Source organism: Bubalus bubalis, chromosome 15, assembly GCF_019923935.1.
Source record: "Bubalus bubalis isolate 160015118507 breed Murrah chromosome 15, NDDB_SH_1, whole genome shotgun sequence".
Taxonomy (NCBI): Eukaryota; Metazoa; Chordata; class Mammalia; order Artiodactyla; family Bovidae; genus Bubalus; species Bubalus bubalis.
Window position 1 is genome coordinate 23,387,774 of NC_059171.1, and position 16,018 is coordinate 23,403,791.

A 16,018-nucleotide genomic window follows, 5' to 3' on the forward strand; every position below is an offset into this window, starting at 1 on the left:
ATTAGATGATTATTGAGATTTATTACCATAATCAATTCCTTTAGCCTCCTTGAATTTGTTTTCTGACCTGTAAAATTAAAACAGCAATGCCCATCCCACTACAATGTGATGATACTCATGAAAGTGCTTTGGAAAGTATTAACCACAGTTTATTATTATCACATATGGTGAAAGGTATCATAGGAAAAAAGTTAATACCGCAAATGAGATTCTGCAAGATTTCAGTTCATTTCTGCTGTGTTGAAGACATGAGGTCATTAGTAATGGTTCATATCACCAGCAAACCAAAATGTGTGGTTCTCAGTATTCTGATTTTGTATGTTTCTCCAGGAGTGAAAATGGAAGAATTCCTCCCCCCTGGTGCTAGTCTAAAATGCACCGTCTGTAGCTACACTGCTGATTCCGTGATCAACTTTCACCAACACCTGTTCTCCCATCTCACTCAAGCTGCCTTCCGATGCAATCACTGCCACTTTGGCTTCCAGACTCAGAGGGAGTTATTGCAGCACCAGGAGCTCCATGTCCCTGGCAGCAAACTGCCCCGAGAAAGTGACATGGAACACTCTCCAAGTGGAACCGAAGACAGCTTACAGCCAGCCACAGACTTGCTGACCAGAAGTGAGCTCCCCCAGAGCCAAAAGGCCATGCAGACTAAAGATGCGAGCTCTGACACGGAGCTGGACAAGTGTGAGAAAAAGACTCAGCTCTTTCTCACTAACCAGAGACCTGAAATTCAGCCTACAACCAATAAACAAAGCTTTTCTTACACGAAAATAAAGTCTGAGCCCTCTAGTCCAAGACTCGCCTCATCTCCAGTTCAGCCTAATATTGGGCCTTCTTTCCCCGTGGGACCCTTTCTATCTCAGTTTGCTTTTCCCCAAGATATTACAATGGTCCCTCAAGCTTCAGAGATCTTAGCCAAGATGTCTGAACTGGTACACCGGCGACTGAGGCACGGAAGTAGTAGCTACCCTCCTGTCATTTACAGCCCCTTAATGCCCAAGGGGGCTACCTGTTTTGAGTGCAACATAACCTTCAATAACTTGGATAATTATCTAGTGCACAAAAAACATTACTGCAGCAGCCGATGGCAGCAGATGGCCAAGTCCCCCGAGTTCCCTGGGGTTTCAGAAAAGATGCAGGAGGCTGTGAGTCCCAACACGGGTCAGCCCTCCATTAATCTTCTCAATCCAGCCGCTCACTCTGCCGATCCCGAGAATCCACTTCTTCAAACACCCTGCATCAATTCTTCCGCCGTTTTAGATTTAATTGGGCCAAACGGGAAAGGCCACGACAAGGACTTTTCCACGCAAACTAAGAAGCTCTCCACCCCTAATAGCAATGATAAAATTAATGGGAAACCTGTTGATATCAAAAACCCCAGCGTCCCCTTAGTGGATGGGGAAAGTGACCCAAATAAGACTACCTGTGAAGCTTGCAACATTACTTTCAGCCGGCACGAAACCTACATGGTCCACAAACAGTATTATTGTGCGACGCGCCACGACCCTCCACTCAAGAGGTCGGCTTCCAACAAAGTGCCTGCCATGCAGAGAACCATGCGCACGCGCAAGCGCAGGAAGATGTATGAGATGTGCCTGCCGGAACAGGATCAAAGGCCTCAGCTAGTCCAGCAGCGCTTTCTCGATGTAGCCAACCTCAGCAATCCCTGTACCTCCACCCAAGAAGCCACGGAAGGGCTGGGCGAGTGCTACCACCCAAGATGCGATCTCTTTCCCGGAATTGTCTCAAAGCACTTGGAAACCTCCCTGGCCATGAACAAGTGTGTCCCGGTTTCTAAATGTGACACTGCTCATTCCAGCGTCTCCTGCCTGGAGATGGATGTCCCCATCGATCTCAGCAAAAAGTGTTTATCCCAGTCTGAGCGGACGACCGCGTCTCCCAAAAGGCTGCTGGACTACCACGAGTGCACCGTGTGCAAGATCAGTTTCAACAAGGTGGAAAACTACCTGGCCCACAAGCAAAATTTCTGCCCGGTCACCGCGCATCAGCGGAACGACCTGACTCCGCTCGACAGCAAAGTGTTTGCGAATCCAGAAAGCGAACGAAGCAGCCCCGATGTCAGCTATGAAAGAAGCATCATAAAATGTGAGAAAAATGGCAATCTGAAGCAGCCCTCCCCCAATGGAAACTTATTCTCATCCCACTTAGCGACGCTGCAGGGCCTGAAAGTCTTCAGCGAAGCCGCTCAGCTCATCGCGACAAAAGAAGAAAACAAACATTTGTTTCTTCCCCAATGCCTGTACCCTGGAGCAATAAAGAAGGCAAAAGGAGCCGACCAGCTTTCTCCGTACTATGGAATCAAGCCAAGTGATTACATTTCCAGTTCTCTGGTCATCCATAACACTGACGTGGAGCAAAGCACAAACGCGGAAAATGAATCTCCCAAAAGCCAGGCTTCTTCCAATGGGTGCGCTGTGCCGAAGAAAGATTCCCTGCCCTTGTTGCCCAAAAATCGAGGCATGGTCATCGTGAACGGTGGACTGAAGCAAGAAGAGCGCCCTGCCGCCAACCCCCAGCAAGAGAACATTGCCCAGAACCCTCAGCGTGAAGACGGCCACAAGTCTCCCTCCTGGGTCTCCGAGAACCCCTTAACCACGAACGAGAACGTCTCCCCAGGCATTCCCTCCGCAGAGGACCAGTTGTCTAGTATAGCAAAAAGTGTGAATGGCTCCACCCAGGCGCCCACCAGTGGGAAATACTGCCGGCTCTGTGACATCCAGTTCAACAACCTCTCAAACTTTATAACTCACAAAAAGTTTTATTGCTCATCACATGCCGCGGAACACGTCAAATGAAATCACTACATCAATGGACATCAGTCACCTTTGGTACCAGTGTTTAGTATGTTGTTCTACCAGTACAGAGGGAAAAAAAAAAAAAAAAAAGCTATTTGAATTACATCCGGGCGATCAGGAGATAATTCATTATGGCTGAGTTGAAGACTTAAAGTGTAATTTCATTACAGTCCATTAGTAAAGTGTATTATTGGTGCCATTTTCCAAAAAAAAAAAATTTAATTTATTTTACCAGCAGTATTCATAGCTGTGGTTATGTTATTTTTTATTTAAAAACTTTATATTAAAGTCATTTGTAATGTTATTGTATAGTTATTGTGTAGCACATATGGTTTGCACTGTAAGTAGCTTTTGAAGAAAATAGTCACAAACAATACAGAAAAGCATTTTAGAAATAGCTTCCAAAGCACTTGTGTATCTTGATTTCTTCTTATATGCTGTTGCAGATATATGTATATGCTAAAATATAACTTGCAAAGATGTTCTAAATACACGTGCTATAAGTTCGCCTTAAGATTTCAATTCTTGGATAATCAGGCTCCGTTTGCACTTTATATTTTAGCAGATACAGTCGCTTAGTCACTAGGCTTTGCATTTGTATGTAGCCGTACGTTTCCGTCCATTTTCTTAATCTTAAACATGTATGTTAAATGAAGATGGCGATTTTTTTCTTGTATAGTACTTGTATTTTCTTTCGCTGATGCAGCTCTGTCTCAATTTTTAAACCTTTGCTGTTAAATGCAATACTTTGTAAGAATGAACAAAATTACTGGAAGCAGTATTGTAAGTAATGAAGTAGTATTAATCGGTTTTATCTTTTGAAAGGCACAGTCTAAATCAAAACCCTAAACTCAATGCTGCAGGTATGAATTTAATTCATATATAAGATCTATTTAAATATAAGAGTAGCAATACTGCACCTGGTGATCACAAAGATAATGTTCTACTTCTGATAGAAATAATTTCTCAACAAATGTTGTTACTATGCATGTATATGAATGGAATAAAATTCCAGATTGTTGGAGAAGTTTGGCATACTTTTTTTCTTTAAAATACAAGGGAAACGCTATATACCTGTTCTTTGTAACATGAGTAGGTTCAAAACAGTACTGGATAAATGTAGCATGATGACAAACCAGTACAGGAAGAGGTTATCCTTTTTATGCACCTAGTTAACATAACTTATTATATTAAAATGAACTGGAGACTCCAGGCTCTGGAACTAGAAAAGTTCTTCATTATAAATATATATAAGAAGCACTATCTTTGTGTTCTCTACCCCTCCACCCCCCACCCCCTACCAACTGTAGCACAGAAAAAGACTGATTTCATAAATGTCTGAAAGGCTTACAAAATCTACTGGAAGAATTGGCACCAAAGTTGGTTACATGCACCCAACTTTTAGATGGAGTTTGCCAGAGAGAGAGGTTTGTGTTTTGAGCAGCAGCAAAGTGGTATGGTAAAGTGACTCATGAGTAAAGATGCCTGGGTTTCATGCTGGCAATTTGTAAAAGACCCTAGTTTTCACACCTCTCATTTATTCATTCCAAGGGTTTGCATGTTGAGGGGGAATGAAGAGCAGATAATGTTGGTTAGATGATGGCAGGTCTAATGGGCCATCCAGAGATGCTGAGATGTGATTCAGGAGGCAAGATGGCACCAGGCGCACATCAAGACAGATGCAGTCTACCACAGTTTGGGAAACTTCCCCAGCTGGAAAGGCAGTTGCCTCACCTGTGGCGAGGACGCACTGTTGGCAGGTAGGTTGTGATGCACTATTCTTCCTCCTTATTGAATTTGGTAGCATAATGAATATAAGGTACTAGTTCCAAACATAGCTTGTAAATACTGTGACAAAACATTAAAAAATATATTGTGTGGTCAAGAACTTTTCTTCAGTTGCTTGTTGAGAATAACTGTTTTCGAATGTAAAATCTTGATCTTTAGCTGATGTTTTCCGTTTTAGTCAGTGACTAGACAGTGAGGTGAACCAAACTGACATTCTTAGTAGAGTTTTGCAGGAATCTACTTTTAGTAGTAACATGCTCCTCGGGAAGCACAGGACTGGCCATGAAGACGTGCTGAGCTCTCAGGTGGAAACCAGCAGGGCTGGGCATTCTCAACAGGACTTACTTCCCCAATCTCTTCCTTTTCCCTTTTTTTTTTTTTCTTTTAAAAAAAAAGAAAGTCTTCCAGGCAACATATTTTTATTGATCATGACTAGGACTGTATCCACTATTTTGAGGATGAAGCCAAAGGGGTCTTCTTTCCCCAGTCTCTTCCTTTTCCTTTTTTAAAAAGAAAAGAAAGCCAACCAACATATCTTTATTGATCACATTGGACTGTATCCACTATTTTGGGCATAAAGCCCAAGAGGTATGTTACGTGGTGGCTTCTCTAAAGCAGTTTGTCATCTGGCTCAGGTTAGTGTTTTCCAACACTATTCCTTCATTTGAATCACTTAGGGAACATCTTTAAAATGCCAACATATATATATAAAAATATATATATATATGCATATATATACAAAAAATATATATATACACACATATATATACTATATATATATTTTTTTTGGGGGGGGTACATTGGGTTACATACTAGATCAATTTTTTTAAAAATCCTGTCTGTAGATCTTGGGAATCTTTTATTTATTTATTTTTTTTCTCCTTGGAAGATTTTATTTATTTATTTATTTTTAATTTAATTTAATTTTATTTTATTTTTTAACTTTACAATATTGTATTGGTTTTGCCATATATCAAAATGAATCCACCACAGGTATACATGTGTTCCCCATCCTGAACCCTCCTCCCTCCTCCCTTTCCATACCATCCCTCTGGGTCGTCCCAGTGCACCAGCCCCAAGCATCTAGTATCATGCATCGAACCTGGACTGGTGACTCATTTCGTATATGATATTATACATGTTTCAATGCCATTCTCCCAAATCATCCCACCCTCTCCCTCTACCACAGAGTCCATAAGACTGTTCTATACATCTGTGTCTCTTTTGCTGTCTTGTACACAGGGTTATTGTTACCATCTTTCTAAATTCCATCTATATGCATTAGTATACTGTATTGGTGTTTTTCTTTCTGGCTTACTTCACTCTGTATAATAGGCTCCAGTTTCATCCACCTCATTAGAACTGATTCAAATGTATTCTTTTTAATGGCTGAGTAATACTCCATTGTGTATATGTACTATAGCTTTCTTATCCATTCATCTGCTGATGGACATCTAGGTTGCTTCCATGTCCTGGCTATTATAAACAGTGCTGTGATGAACATTGGGGTACACGTGTCTCTTTCAATTCTGGTTTCCTCAGTGTGTATGCCCAGTAGTGGGATTGCTGTATCATAAGGCAGTTCTATTTCCAGTTTTTTAAGGAATCTCCACACTCTTCTCCATAGTGGCTGTACTAGTTTGCATTCCCACCAACAGTGTAAGAGGGTTCCCTTTTCTTCACACCCTCTCCAGCATTTATTGCTTGTAGACTTTTGGATCGCAGCCATCCTGACTGGCATGAAATGGTACCTCATTGGGTTTTGATTTGCATTTCTCTGATAATGAGTGATGTTGAGCATCTTTTCATGTGGGAATCTTTTAAAGTTCTTTCCAAATGCTTCTAATATGTTAGAATGTTGGGAGATACTAAATGGTAAACTAGGGCAGGGTATGAAGACTGAGGGAGATTAAGGGGCATAGAAAGACAAAAAGAAAAAGGGAAACCGATACAGGAAAGTTGGGGAAGACTCTCTGGATAGGGTAGGATCTAAAAAGGTGGGTGAAATGATAAGGAAAGCTACTTGTCATTTTGGGAGCCCTGTAATACCTGCGCACTATATCCAAAAGAATAGTTTAAGTACTATTTGTATAGTTGAAAATAACTTCTATTAGCCATTCACAGAAGGAAATAACATTGACTAAAATAGTTTCATTTGGACCAGAACCAGACCTGCAGAGTACAGAGGAAGATAAACGTATTTGTACATGTGAAAGTGAAAGTCGCTCAGTCGTGTCCAGCTCTTTGCGACCCCGCCAGGCACTTCTGTTCATGGAATTCTCCAGGCAAGAATACTGGAGTGAGTAGCCATTCCCTTCTCCAGAGAATCTTCCCAACCTAGGGATTGAACCTAGGTCTCCTGCATTACAGATGGATTTTTTACTGTCTGAGGTAAAGAATACTCCTACAATGCAGGAGACACAAGACATGTCAGTTTGATCCCTGGGTCTAGAAGATCCCCTGGAGATGGAAATGGCAACCCACTCCAGTATTCTTGCTCAGGAAATCCCATGGTCAGAGGAGGAGCCCAGCAGGCTATAGTCCATAGTGTTGCAAAGAATCAGACACAACTGAGCAACCAAACCCAGGATCCTGTGAGGCCCTCCTGCACACAGAAGCCTTTTCGTGTCCCTCATTTGTACATGTAGAGATCATTATAAATGATAGCATGAAAGTAGTATGTGAGGGTGAAGAGTGAATGAAATTTTTTTTGAAGAAGAGGGTTCAGCTTGGAAAATTAAAGGTATAAATAGAAATCTGGTGTCACATGACCTTAAATGCCAGGCTGAGGTTCATGGGCTAACCCTGTACCTTGCTTATTAGAATCATGAAAATGGAGTTTAGGAATGTGGTTGAGTGAGTGTGAGGCCTAGCTGCTAGAGAGGAAGATTAGTTAGAAGGCCATAGTGATAGTCTAAATGGGGGTAGTGAGAGTCTACACCAGGTGAGTGGAGAAGGATGGGTCTGGGTCTGGATTACTTGAAGACCAAATCACAGAAAAAACCAAAGATCTTCAGTGCTTATTGATAAGAATGCCCCATGTTCAACAAGACAAAATGTAGGTCAAAATAGCACCAGTTAAATGGTCTGGGGAAAGGATGATAAAAGTGTGATGGTTTATATTTGTTCTCCAGATTGTTCTGTAGTTAAGTCTTCTATGGAATATGAAAACCTACTCTATCAGCATATCTTAAGAGTGAGACTGGATTTCTGAAGACTTTTGGCAGAACAACCATAGGATATTCTATGTTCTCCTCCCTTGAGCACAAGATGAGAATCATTGAATTAAATGTAGACAGAATCAGAAGTGGTATTCTGTGGTCAATATCAAAATAAACTAAGCTGGCAGCAGAATTTATTAACCAGTCGGTCTTCAAAGTATTGCTATCCAATATGTAACCCATTTGAGTGTGTAAAACTGCTATAATTTTCAAATAATTCAACATATGACTTTTCACATTGAAATTAAAACTAAAAATTTGGTCATAATGGAATCTGTAAGCAATATCTGAAAATCTTTTAATCAGGTGGAAACTTCTCATTTTTAGGCAAAACTAAGGGTCAGAGATTGTAAGCACCCCAAGTCACAAAGCTAATGGGTAAAAGCCAGAGACCTGAGTCCTGTTCTCAGGTTCCCTCCCCTCATCACTTTCCTTTCACCACTAAAGCAGAAGGAAACACAAGGCAAGCAGGCAAGCGGCTAAAATTCCAGCTACTTTTCCTTTCTCTTACACACTTAAGTCTAGCTCAAATGTTCTCTGGAGATAAGGAAAAGTGAGAAAGTTCATTTCTCATGACTGTTGTAACAATTACCACAGACTAGGTGACTTAAACCAAGAGAAATGTATTCTTTTGGGCACTACAATACGCTCCATGCCTCAGAATGCCTGATTTCACAACCCATTCCTACTGACCTCATATCATATTACTACTTTCCTCAACCTCGCCCCAGAGTCAGTTATTTCCCCAAAGGATCCAGATTCCTTCTATTGGAGGATGGTATTTAGAAGCCTAGATCTTAACCCTAGGTTTGTTTATTGCTACTGAACATCCCTACTTTTAGATCATCTCAGCAAATATAATTAGGATGTATGTATGTATGCTGCTGCTGCTGCTGCTAAGTAGCTTCAGTCGTGTCCGACTCTGTGCGACCCCATAGACGGCAGCCCACCAGGCCCCCCCGTCCCTGGGATTCTCCAGGCAAGAACACTGGAGTGGGTTGCCATTTCCTTCTCCGATGCATGAAAGTGAAAAATGAAAGTGAAACAGCCCAGTCGTGTCCGACTCTGAGCGACCCCATGGACTGCAGCCTTCCAGTCTCCTCCATCCATGGGATTTTCCAGGCAAGAGTACTGGAGTGGGGTGCCACTGCCTTCTCCTGTATGTATGTATAGCAACCAGTATATGTACACATTTCTATATCTATTTCTGTAATTGTTGTTATTCAGTCGCCAAGTCATGTCTGACTCTTCAAGAAATATGTATTCCTATAATACATAATTACAAACATATGTATTTCTGTAATATATGTATTTTAAAATAAACTTAGGTTCACATTGATAATATATCAAACTCTTAACCTAGCACTTATATTAACATTCAGGTCAACATAAAGAATTTTTTCTTTAGTATCCATTGATATGTTTTATTTCTATTTTTTAGAAAGAATTTATTTTTAAAGATGGCCTATAGCTACAACTATTATATAGATCCACTTCTACATAAAAATAACATTTCTTAATAGCTAAGTATTTTTAAAATATACAGTTACGCTTATTTTAACACCCCTTATTCACACTCACAAATGTCCCCATCTGGATAATAAACTCTAAAATGACCCTGAAGTGACTCAATCTGAGCTCAGTAGACCCTTTGAATGCTGTGATTTAGAGCAAAGCCCCTCAAGCTGTTAGGTCCATACGAGTCACCTGAGGATCTTGTTACACTGCAGACTCTGACTCAGTAGGACTTGGTGGGGGAGGGGCCTGAGAGTCTGCATTTCTGACAAGCTCCCAGGTGACACGAGTGCTGCAGGGGTGCAGACTGCTTTGAGTGACAAGGCTAAAGATGACGATGATGGTCATTACATGAGCTTTCATTACATGAGTTGCCTGTGTCGCCAGTCCTATCCAGTCTTGCTATCTTCCTTACTCCAGGCTCCACTCCTACTGAACTCAGTAACCACTATGATTCCACTTGGGTCTGTAGCTCTTTTCTGCATTTTGACACCTATTCGTGTTTGGAGGTGTATGATCAGTCCACTCAAAATGGCTGTTCTCTTGCTCTCTGTCTATCCCCCTACTTGACCCGTGCCTGCTTCACCTAGACCCTACTGACAAGACTCACCTGCTCTCTTAATCAGAGCCTAATCTGTAGATGCCTACATACTTGCCCCAGGCCCCACTCGGTGGCTGTTCTAATCTTTAAATCAGAACTCTCCACCATGATAACTTCTCAAAGGGATGGTGAAGGGCAGGCGCCTCTGCTGGTTTCCCTGGTAACCAGTGAGCCCACCTGAAGTCAATTCCCTTTGTAGCTGGTAACCTCCCTGTCTGTGGTAGTGAAGACTGTTGCTGTGTCTTGCTCACCCTTCCTCATACATAGAGGGGGTGTCGCTCCCGGACCTTGCTTCTGATGGGTAAGCTCCCCTACCGATTAAACCGCTGATGTCTCCGTCGCTGACTCTGGGCTCTTTCTTCAGTCTTGAGGTTGGACAAATACAAAGCTTGCAGGCCTGCAGGGAGCAGCCCAACAGGAGGATTGTCCATCATACAAACCAGGCAAGTTTATATCTATTGGTAAATTAAATTGGCCTTATTTGATAGATGGGAATAGGCAGGTATCCCTTTCACCCACTTTTCATTCTTTATACATAGTTTAGAAAAAAGAACTTATTATTTGCCAGACTGCATGTTTCACTTACACAGGACAGCTAGCTCACTGTGAATGTCCCCTTTTCAATTTAGTATTAATTTTGATGAGTTTTTTAACCCAAGGAAAACACTTGTGGAGTCTATTACAAGACTGCTGGCCTCACACTGTGATCAGAGGCAGATGCTTCAGGGAATCGTGGAGTTATTTGTGATTCATGACCATTCCTGGTAGGGGGTAGGGTGGGAGTGGGGAGAGAGTGAGAACGAGTGGGAGCAGAGTAAATATGTAAAGAGAATTGCAATCTCGAGGCCATCTGTGCTAGCTGCATGCTGCAAATCTCAAGCAGAAACAGTATGAAAGCAAATGCAATTAGTTGGTTTCAATATTGTGCCCTTCAAAATTACTCTTGTTTCACTCATTCATTCACTTATGCATTTATTCATTCACTCATTCATAGTTTCATTCCAGTTTTGAGTTCTTACTCTGACACAAGCTCTATGATGAGCACTGGGGACCAGTTGTTAAGAGACCCTGGGTTCAATTAGCTTTGGGTAGAGAAGTGTAGAAGAGCATTGTTCCCTGTGGTAACTACAACTTCTGAAAGCTTCTTTACCTTTCCCTGAACTCATCTTAGTGATGTCAGCACCACCCCATGGCGGTGGTGGTTCAGTCGCTAAGTTATGTCCAACTTTTTGTGACCTCATGGACTACAGCATGCCAGGCTCCTCTGTCCTCCCCTATATCCCAGGTGGTTTTGTTGCTAAGTCATGTCCGACTCTTGTGACCCCTGGCAAACTGTAGCCTGCCAGGCTCCTCAGTCCATGGGATTCTGAAGAATACTGTAATGGGTTGCCACTGCCTTCTCCAGGGGATCTTCCCAATGCAGGAATCAAACCCGGGTCTCCTGCATTGCAGGCAGATTCTTTACCGACTGAGCTATGAGGGAAGCCCAGCTATCTCCCAGAGTTGCTCAAATTCATGTCCATTGAGTCAGTGATGCTGTCTAACCATCTCATGCTCTGTCATTCCCCTTCTCCTTTTGCCTTCTATCTACCTTCTCCCTGATGCATCACAGCATCAGGGGGCCAAAGTATTGGAGCTTCGGCTGCAGCAACACTCTTTCCAATGAATATTCAGGGTTGATTTCCTTTAGAATCAACTAATTTGGTTTCCCTATAGTCCAAGGGACTCTCAAGAGTCTTCACCACAATTCAAAAGCATCAACTCCTTGGCACTCAGCCTTCTTTATGGTCCAAATGACTGGACTCCCCTGATTACTCTGACCACAGACTAGGAGTAATCCTGCTCTTCTTCCACTGTCTTATTCTACTGCTCCCACTCCTGATTTGGAGACTCAGCCTCTGTGCACTGTTGCTGAATCAAATCCCAGACAGAGTTTTAGGTGAAGTAGAAAGAATAGCTCCATTGCTTTGCTGGGTGAAGGGGACACAGCAGGGTGCCGCCCTCAAAACCGTGTGTCCCAACCTGAAAGGTTTGGTGAGGAGTTTTATAGCAATTGGAGAAGGCAATGGCACCCCACTCCAGTACTCTTGCCTGGAAAATCCCATGGACTGAGATGGTTCAAGGGCAGTCTTGCTGATAAGGATCAAGGTGTGTGAAGGACCAGCAGTCCTTTTCTCTGGCCTCCTGTGGTTTTCCTGATGAGCTTTTGTGGTTCAGAAGGTTATCAAACTGTGAGCTTTCCTTTGGAAGGAAGAATGCTTCATCAAGTAGTTAACACCTCCATTTATAGGGGGTTTTAGGGAAGGGTCAGATTTTGGAAGGTTGAAGCTCATTTTATTTCATTAGGAATTAAACAAATGTGTTCATGCATGTATATGAGGTGATAAGGTATGTGAACTCTGGAGGCCTTACCATCTGTGTGATTTTGGACAGCTTCATCTAATTTCTCCATGTCTCAGTGTCCTCATTCATAAGATAGGATTAATAATAATACATACCTCATATTGTTGGAAGAAGGCAATGGCACCCCATTCCAGTACTCTTGCCTAGAAAATCCCATGGATGGAGGAGCCTGGTAGGCTGCAGTCCATGGGGTCACTAAGAGTCAAGACATGACTGAGCAACTTCACTTTCCCTTTTCACTTTCATACATTGGAGAAGGAAATGGCAACCTGCTCCAGTATCCTTGCCTGGAGAATCCCAGGGACAGAGGAGCCTAGTGGGCTGCCATCTATGGGGTTGCACAGAGTGGGACACGACTGAAGCAACTTAGCAGCAGCAGCAGCAGCTCTACGTGCAGGTGTGCTAAGTCACTAAAGTCTTGTTTGATTCTTTGGACTGTTGCCCACCAGACTCCTCTGATCATGGCTTTCTCCAGGCAAGAATACTGGATTGGATTGTCACACCTCCTCCAGGGGATCTTCCTGACGCAGGGATGGAACCCAAATTTCTTCTGTCTCTTGCATTAGCAGGCGGGTTATTTACCACTAGTGCTACCTGAGAAGCAGGGCTCAAAGACATTGTTATGTGTATTCCCAGAGGCAGAACTTGGATCCTGTCCCAAGCCTGCTCTGTTACTTCTTAGCTGCTCCTCCATTGTCTCTGCATCCCCTCTCTTGCCTGATTAGCAACTATTTGAACCTGCCCTTTGGAATTCCAGGAAGGTCATGGAGGCTGACGCCTATACTCCACACACAAGAAAGTGAGGACACGTGTGTCCATGCCCAGGAGCCCCACATGGTCCTGCTCAGTTTTCAGCCTCTCAATTTTAGAGGATCTTCTAGTTCTGTGAGGTCTTCCTTCTGGATATATCTCAAATGGATTTTCTTGCCTCCATTCACAGGGCCACTAATTTATAGCACAATCATCTCTTACCAAAATTATAACAGCCTCCAAACTGATCTTCCTTATTGCAATTTTCACCTTTATCAGGTGGAATAACTTTTTGAGTATGATGTAAAAAAGGTAAAATGTCCAAAGGTAAAATCTGATTACTCACTTTCCTTTATTAAATCTTTCAATGGCTCCCCATTGCTCTCAGGATCAGATCCAAATTCTCTTATATCATTAATAAGATCTTTATTGGTTGGGGTTCTGCTTATATCTCCACCTTGTTGATCCAATGCTTGATTCATTTCATAGATACTTGTTAATCACTTCTATGTGATAACCACTATGCCAGACACTTTAAATAAGATAAACAGTCCCACCCGCACACATAAGATTAATGTTCTGCCAAAAGAGACACTAAAACAAATGATTCAGTTATTCAATTCAGTCAGTTCAGTTGCTCAGTCATGTCAGACTCTTTGCGATCCCATGAATCACAGCACGCCAGGCCTCCCTGTCCATCACCAACTCCCGGAGTCCACCCAAACCCATGTCCATTGAGTTGGTAATGCCATCCAACCATCTCATCCTCTGTCGTCCCCCTCTCCTCCTGCCCCCAATCCTCCCAGCATCAGAGTCTTTTACAATGAGTCAACTCTTCGCATGAGGTGGCCAAAGTACTGGAGTTTCAGCTTTAGCATCATTCCTTCCAAAGAACACCCAGGACTGATCTCCTTTAGAATAGACTGGTTGGATCTCCTTGCAGTCCAAGGGACTCTCAAGAGTCTTCTCCAACACCATAGTTCAAAAGCATCAATTCTTCGGTGCTCAGCGTTCTTCACAGTCCAACTCTCACGTCCATACATGACCACTGGAAAAACCATAGCCTTGACTAGACGAACCTTTGTTGGCAAAGTAATGTCTCTGCTTTTGAATATGCTATCTAGGTTGGTCATAACTTTCCGTCCAAGGTGTAAGCGTCTTTTAATTTCATGGCTGCAGTCACCATGTGCAGTGATTTTGGAGCCCAGAAAAATAAAGTCTGACACTGTTTCCACTGTTTCCCCATCTATTTCCCATGAAGTGATGGGACCAGATGCCATGATCTTCGTTTTCTGAATGTTGAGCTTTAAGCCAACTTTTTCACTCTCCTCTTTCACTTTCATCAAGAGGCTTTTGAGTTCCTCTTCACTTTCTGCCATAAGGGTGGTGTCATCTGCCTATCTGAGGTTATTGATATTTCTCCTGGCAATCTTGATTCCAGCTTGTGCTTCTTGCAGCCCAGTGTTTCTCATGATGTACTCCGCATATAAGTTAAATAAGCAGGGTAACAATAGCAGCACATTTCAGAACACTTCTCCACAACCATTTTTATAATGTGAATACCCTAGACATTCTAACTATAGTATTTAGGATTATCTTGGGACTGCTACTGCTGCTAAGTCACTTCAATCGTGTCCAACTCTGTGCAACCCCATAGACAGTAGCCCACCAGGCTCCCCCGTCCCTGGGATTCTCCAGGCAAGAACACTGGAGTGGGTTGCCATTTCCTTCTCCAATGCATGAAAGTGAAAAGTGAAAGGGAAGTTGCTCAGTCATGTGGGACTCTTAGCGACCCCATGGACTGTAGCCTACCAGGCTTCTCTGTCCATGGGATTCTCCAGGCAAGAATACTGGAGTGGGTTGCCATTTCCTTCTCCATATCTTGGGACTGATCTATTCTGAAGTAGACATTTTTCTAGACCTTAATTTTAAAAGAGGATCATTACTTAAAAAAAAAAAAGCAAATAAAAAGCATAGTCATTCTATTAGTTATAGTAATGCTAGGTACTATGATAGACAAATTATGGAATTTTTAAGACAATTACAATTTATTTCTAGCACCTGTAGGCAGAAGGGACTTCCCTAATAGCTCTGCCTACAATGTCAGGAAGATCCCTATAGAAGGAAATGGCAACCCACTCCAGTATTCTTGCCAGGAGAATTCCATGGGCAGAGGAGCCTAGTGGGCTATATAGTCCATGGGGTCCTGATAGCTTATTGTGAACGGTGTTGGATTCGTGATCTCTGAAGAAGAAGATTTAACTTCGGGACCAGGGACCAGGTTTGATCACTCAAGAGCTTTTGTATAGCAGAGTTTTATTAAAGTGAAAAGAGACAGAGAAAGCTTCCAACATAGACATCAGAAGGATGCCAGAGAATGCCCCCCTCCCTAGTCTTAGCAAGGAAATTATATACTTTTTAATTGGTTATTACAATAAATCAAAATAATGTCTCAAGGTTGTAAGAGGAGACCCACTTACTAGACCCACTCCCATAATATACATTTTAAGATAATAGGATTAATCAAAAGATTTTCAGGAAGGAGAAACATGTCCTCTGTAATCCCTAGTACAGAGTTTAAACTGAGTTGTTTGTTGTGTAATCATCAGTTCTGGGCTTAAAGGGAAAAAAAAACAGCTTTATGTGACTAAGACTAAGGAATGTAGAGGGGGAAAAAAACTGTTTGTCCTTTCTTCCTCCTTGAAAATTCCAGACCCCTATCTCCACTTCGAGAGCCCCAGACCTCTTTCTCCTCCTCAGGAGCCCCAGAGTTGTTATCAACCTGCCTAGGAATTGACTCTCTCAGTTCCAAAGAGTCAGACACGACTGAGAGACTAACACTTGCACTTTTTTCAATTTTCATAAGCAGGATCAGATCAGATCAGATCAGTCGCTCAGTCGTGTCCGACTCTTTGCGACCC

General features: G+C 42.5%; 1 protein-coding gene and 1 long non-coding RNA gene across 4 annotated transcripts in view; both read left to right on the forward strand.

Moving 5' to 3' along the window:
• ZFPM2 (zinc finger protein, FOG family member 2) overlaps positions 1-3,846 on the forward strand; it is a 538,352-nt gene extending 534,506 nt beyond the window's left edge. For both annotated transcript variants that reach the window (XM_045162789.1, XM_045162790.1), the window contains one exon: positions 331-3,846. In XM_045162789.1, coding sequence (XP_045018724.1) covers positions 331-2,819 — 2,489 coding nt within the window. In that variant the 3' untranslated portion in view covers positions 2,820-3,846. The remainder of the gene's footprint in view (positions 1-330) is intronic.
• Positions 3,847-8,897: 5,051 nt separating this feature from the next.
• The window catches only part of LOC123329381, a 78,121-nt gene continuing 71,000 nt past the window's right edge, over positions 8,898-16,018 (forward strand). For both annotated transcript variants that reach the window (XR_006640035.1, XR_006640036.1), the window contains exon 1: positions 8,898-10,245. This is a non-coding gene — a long non-coding RNA (uncharacterized LOC123329381). The remainder of the gene's footprint in view (positions 10,246-16,018) is intronic.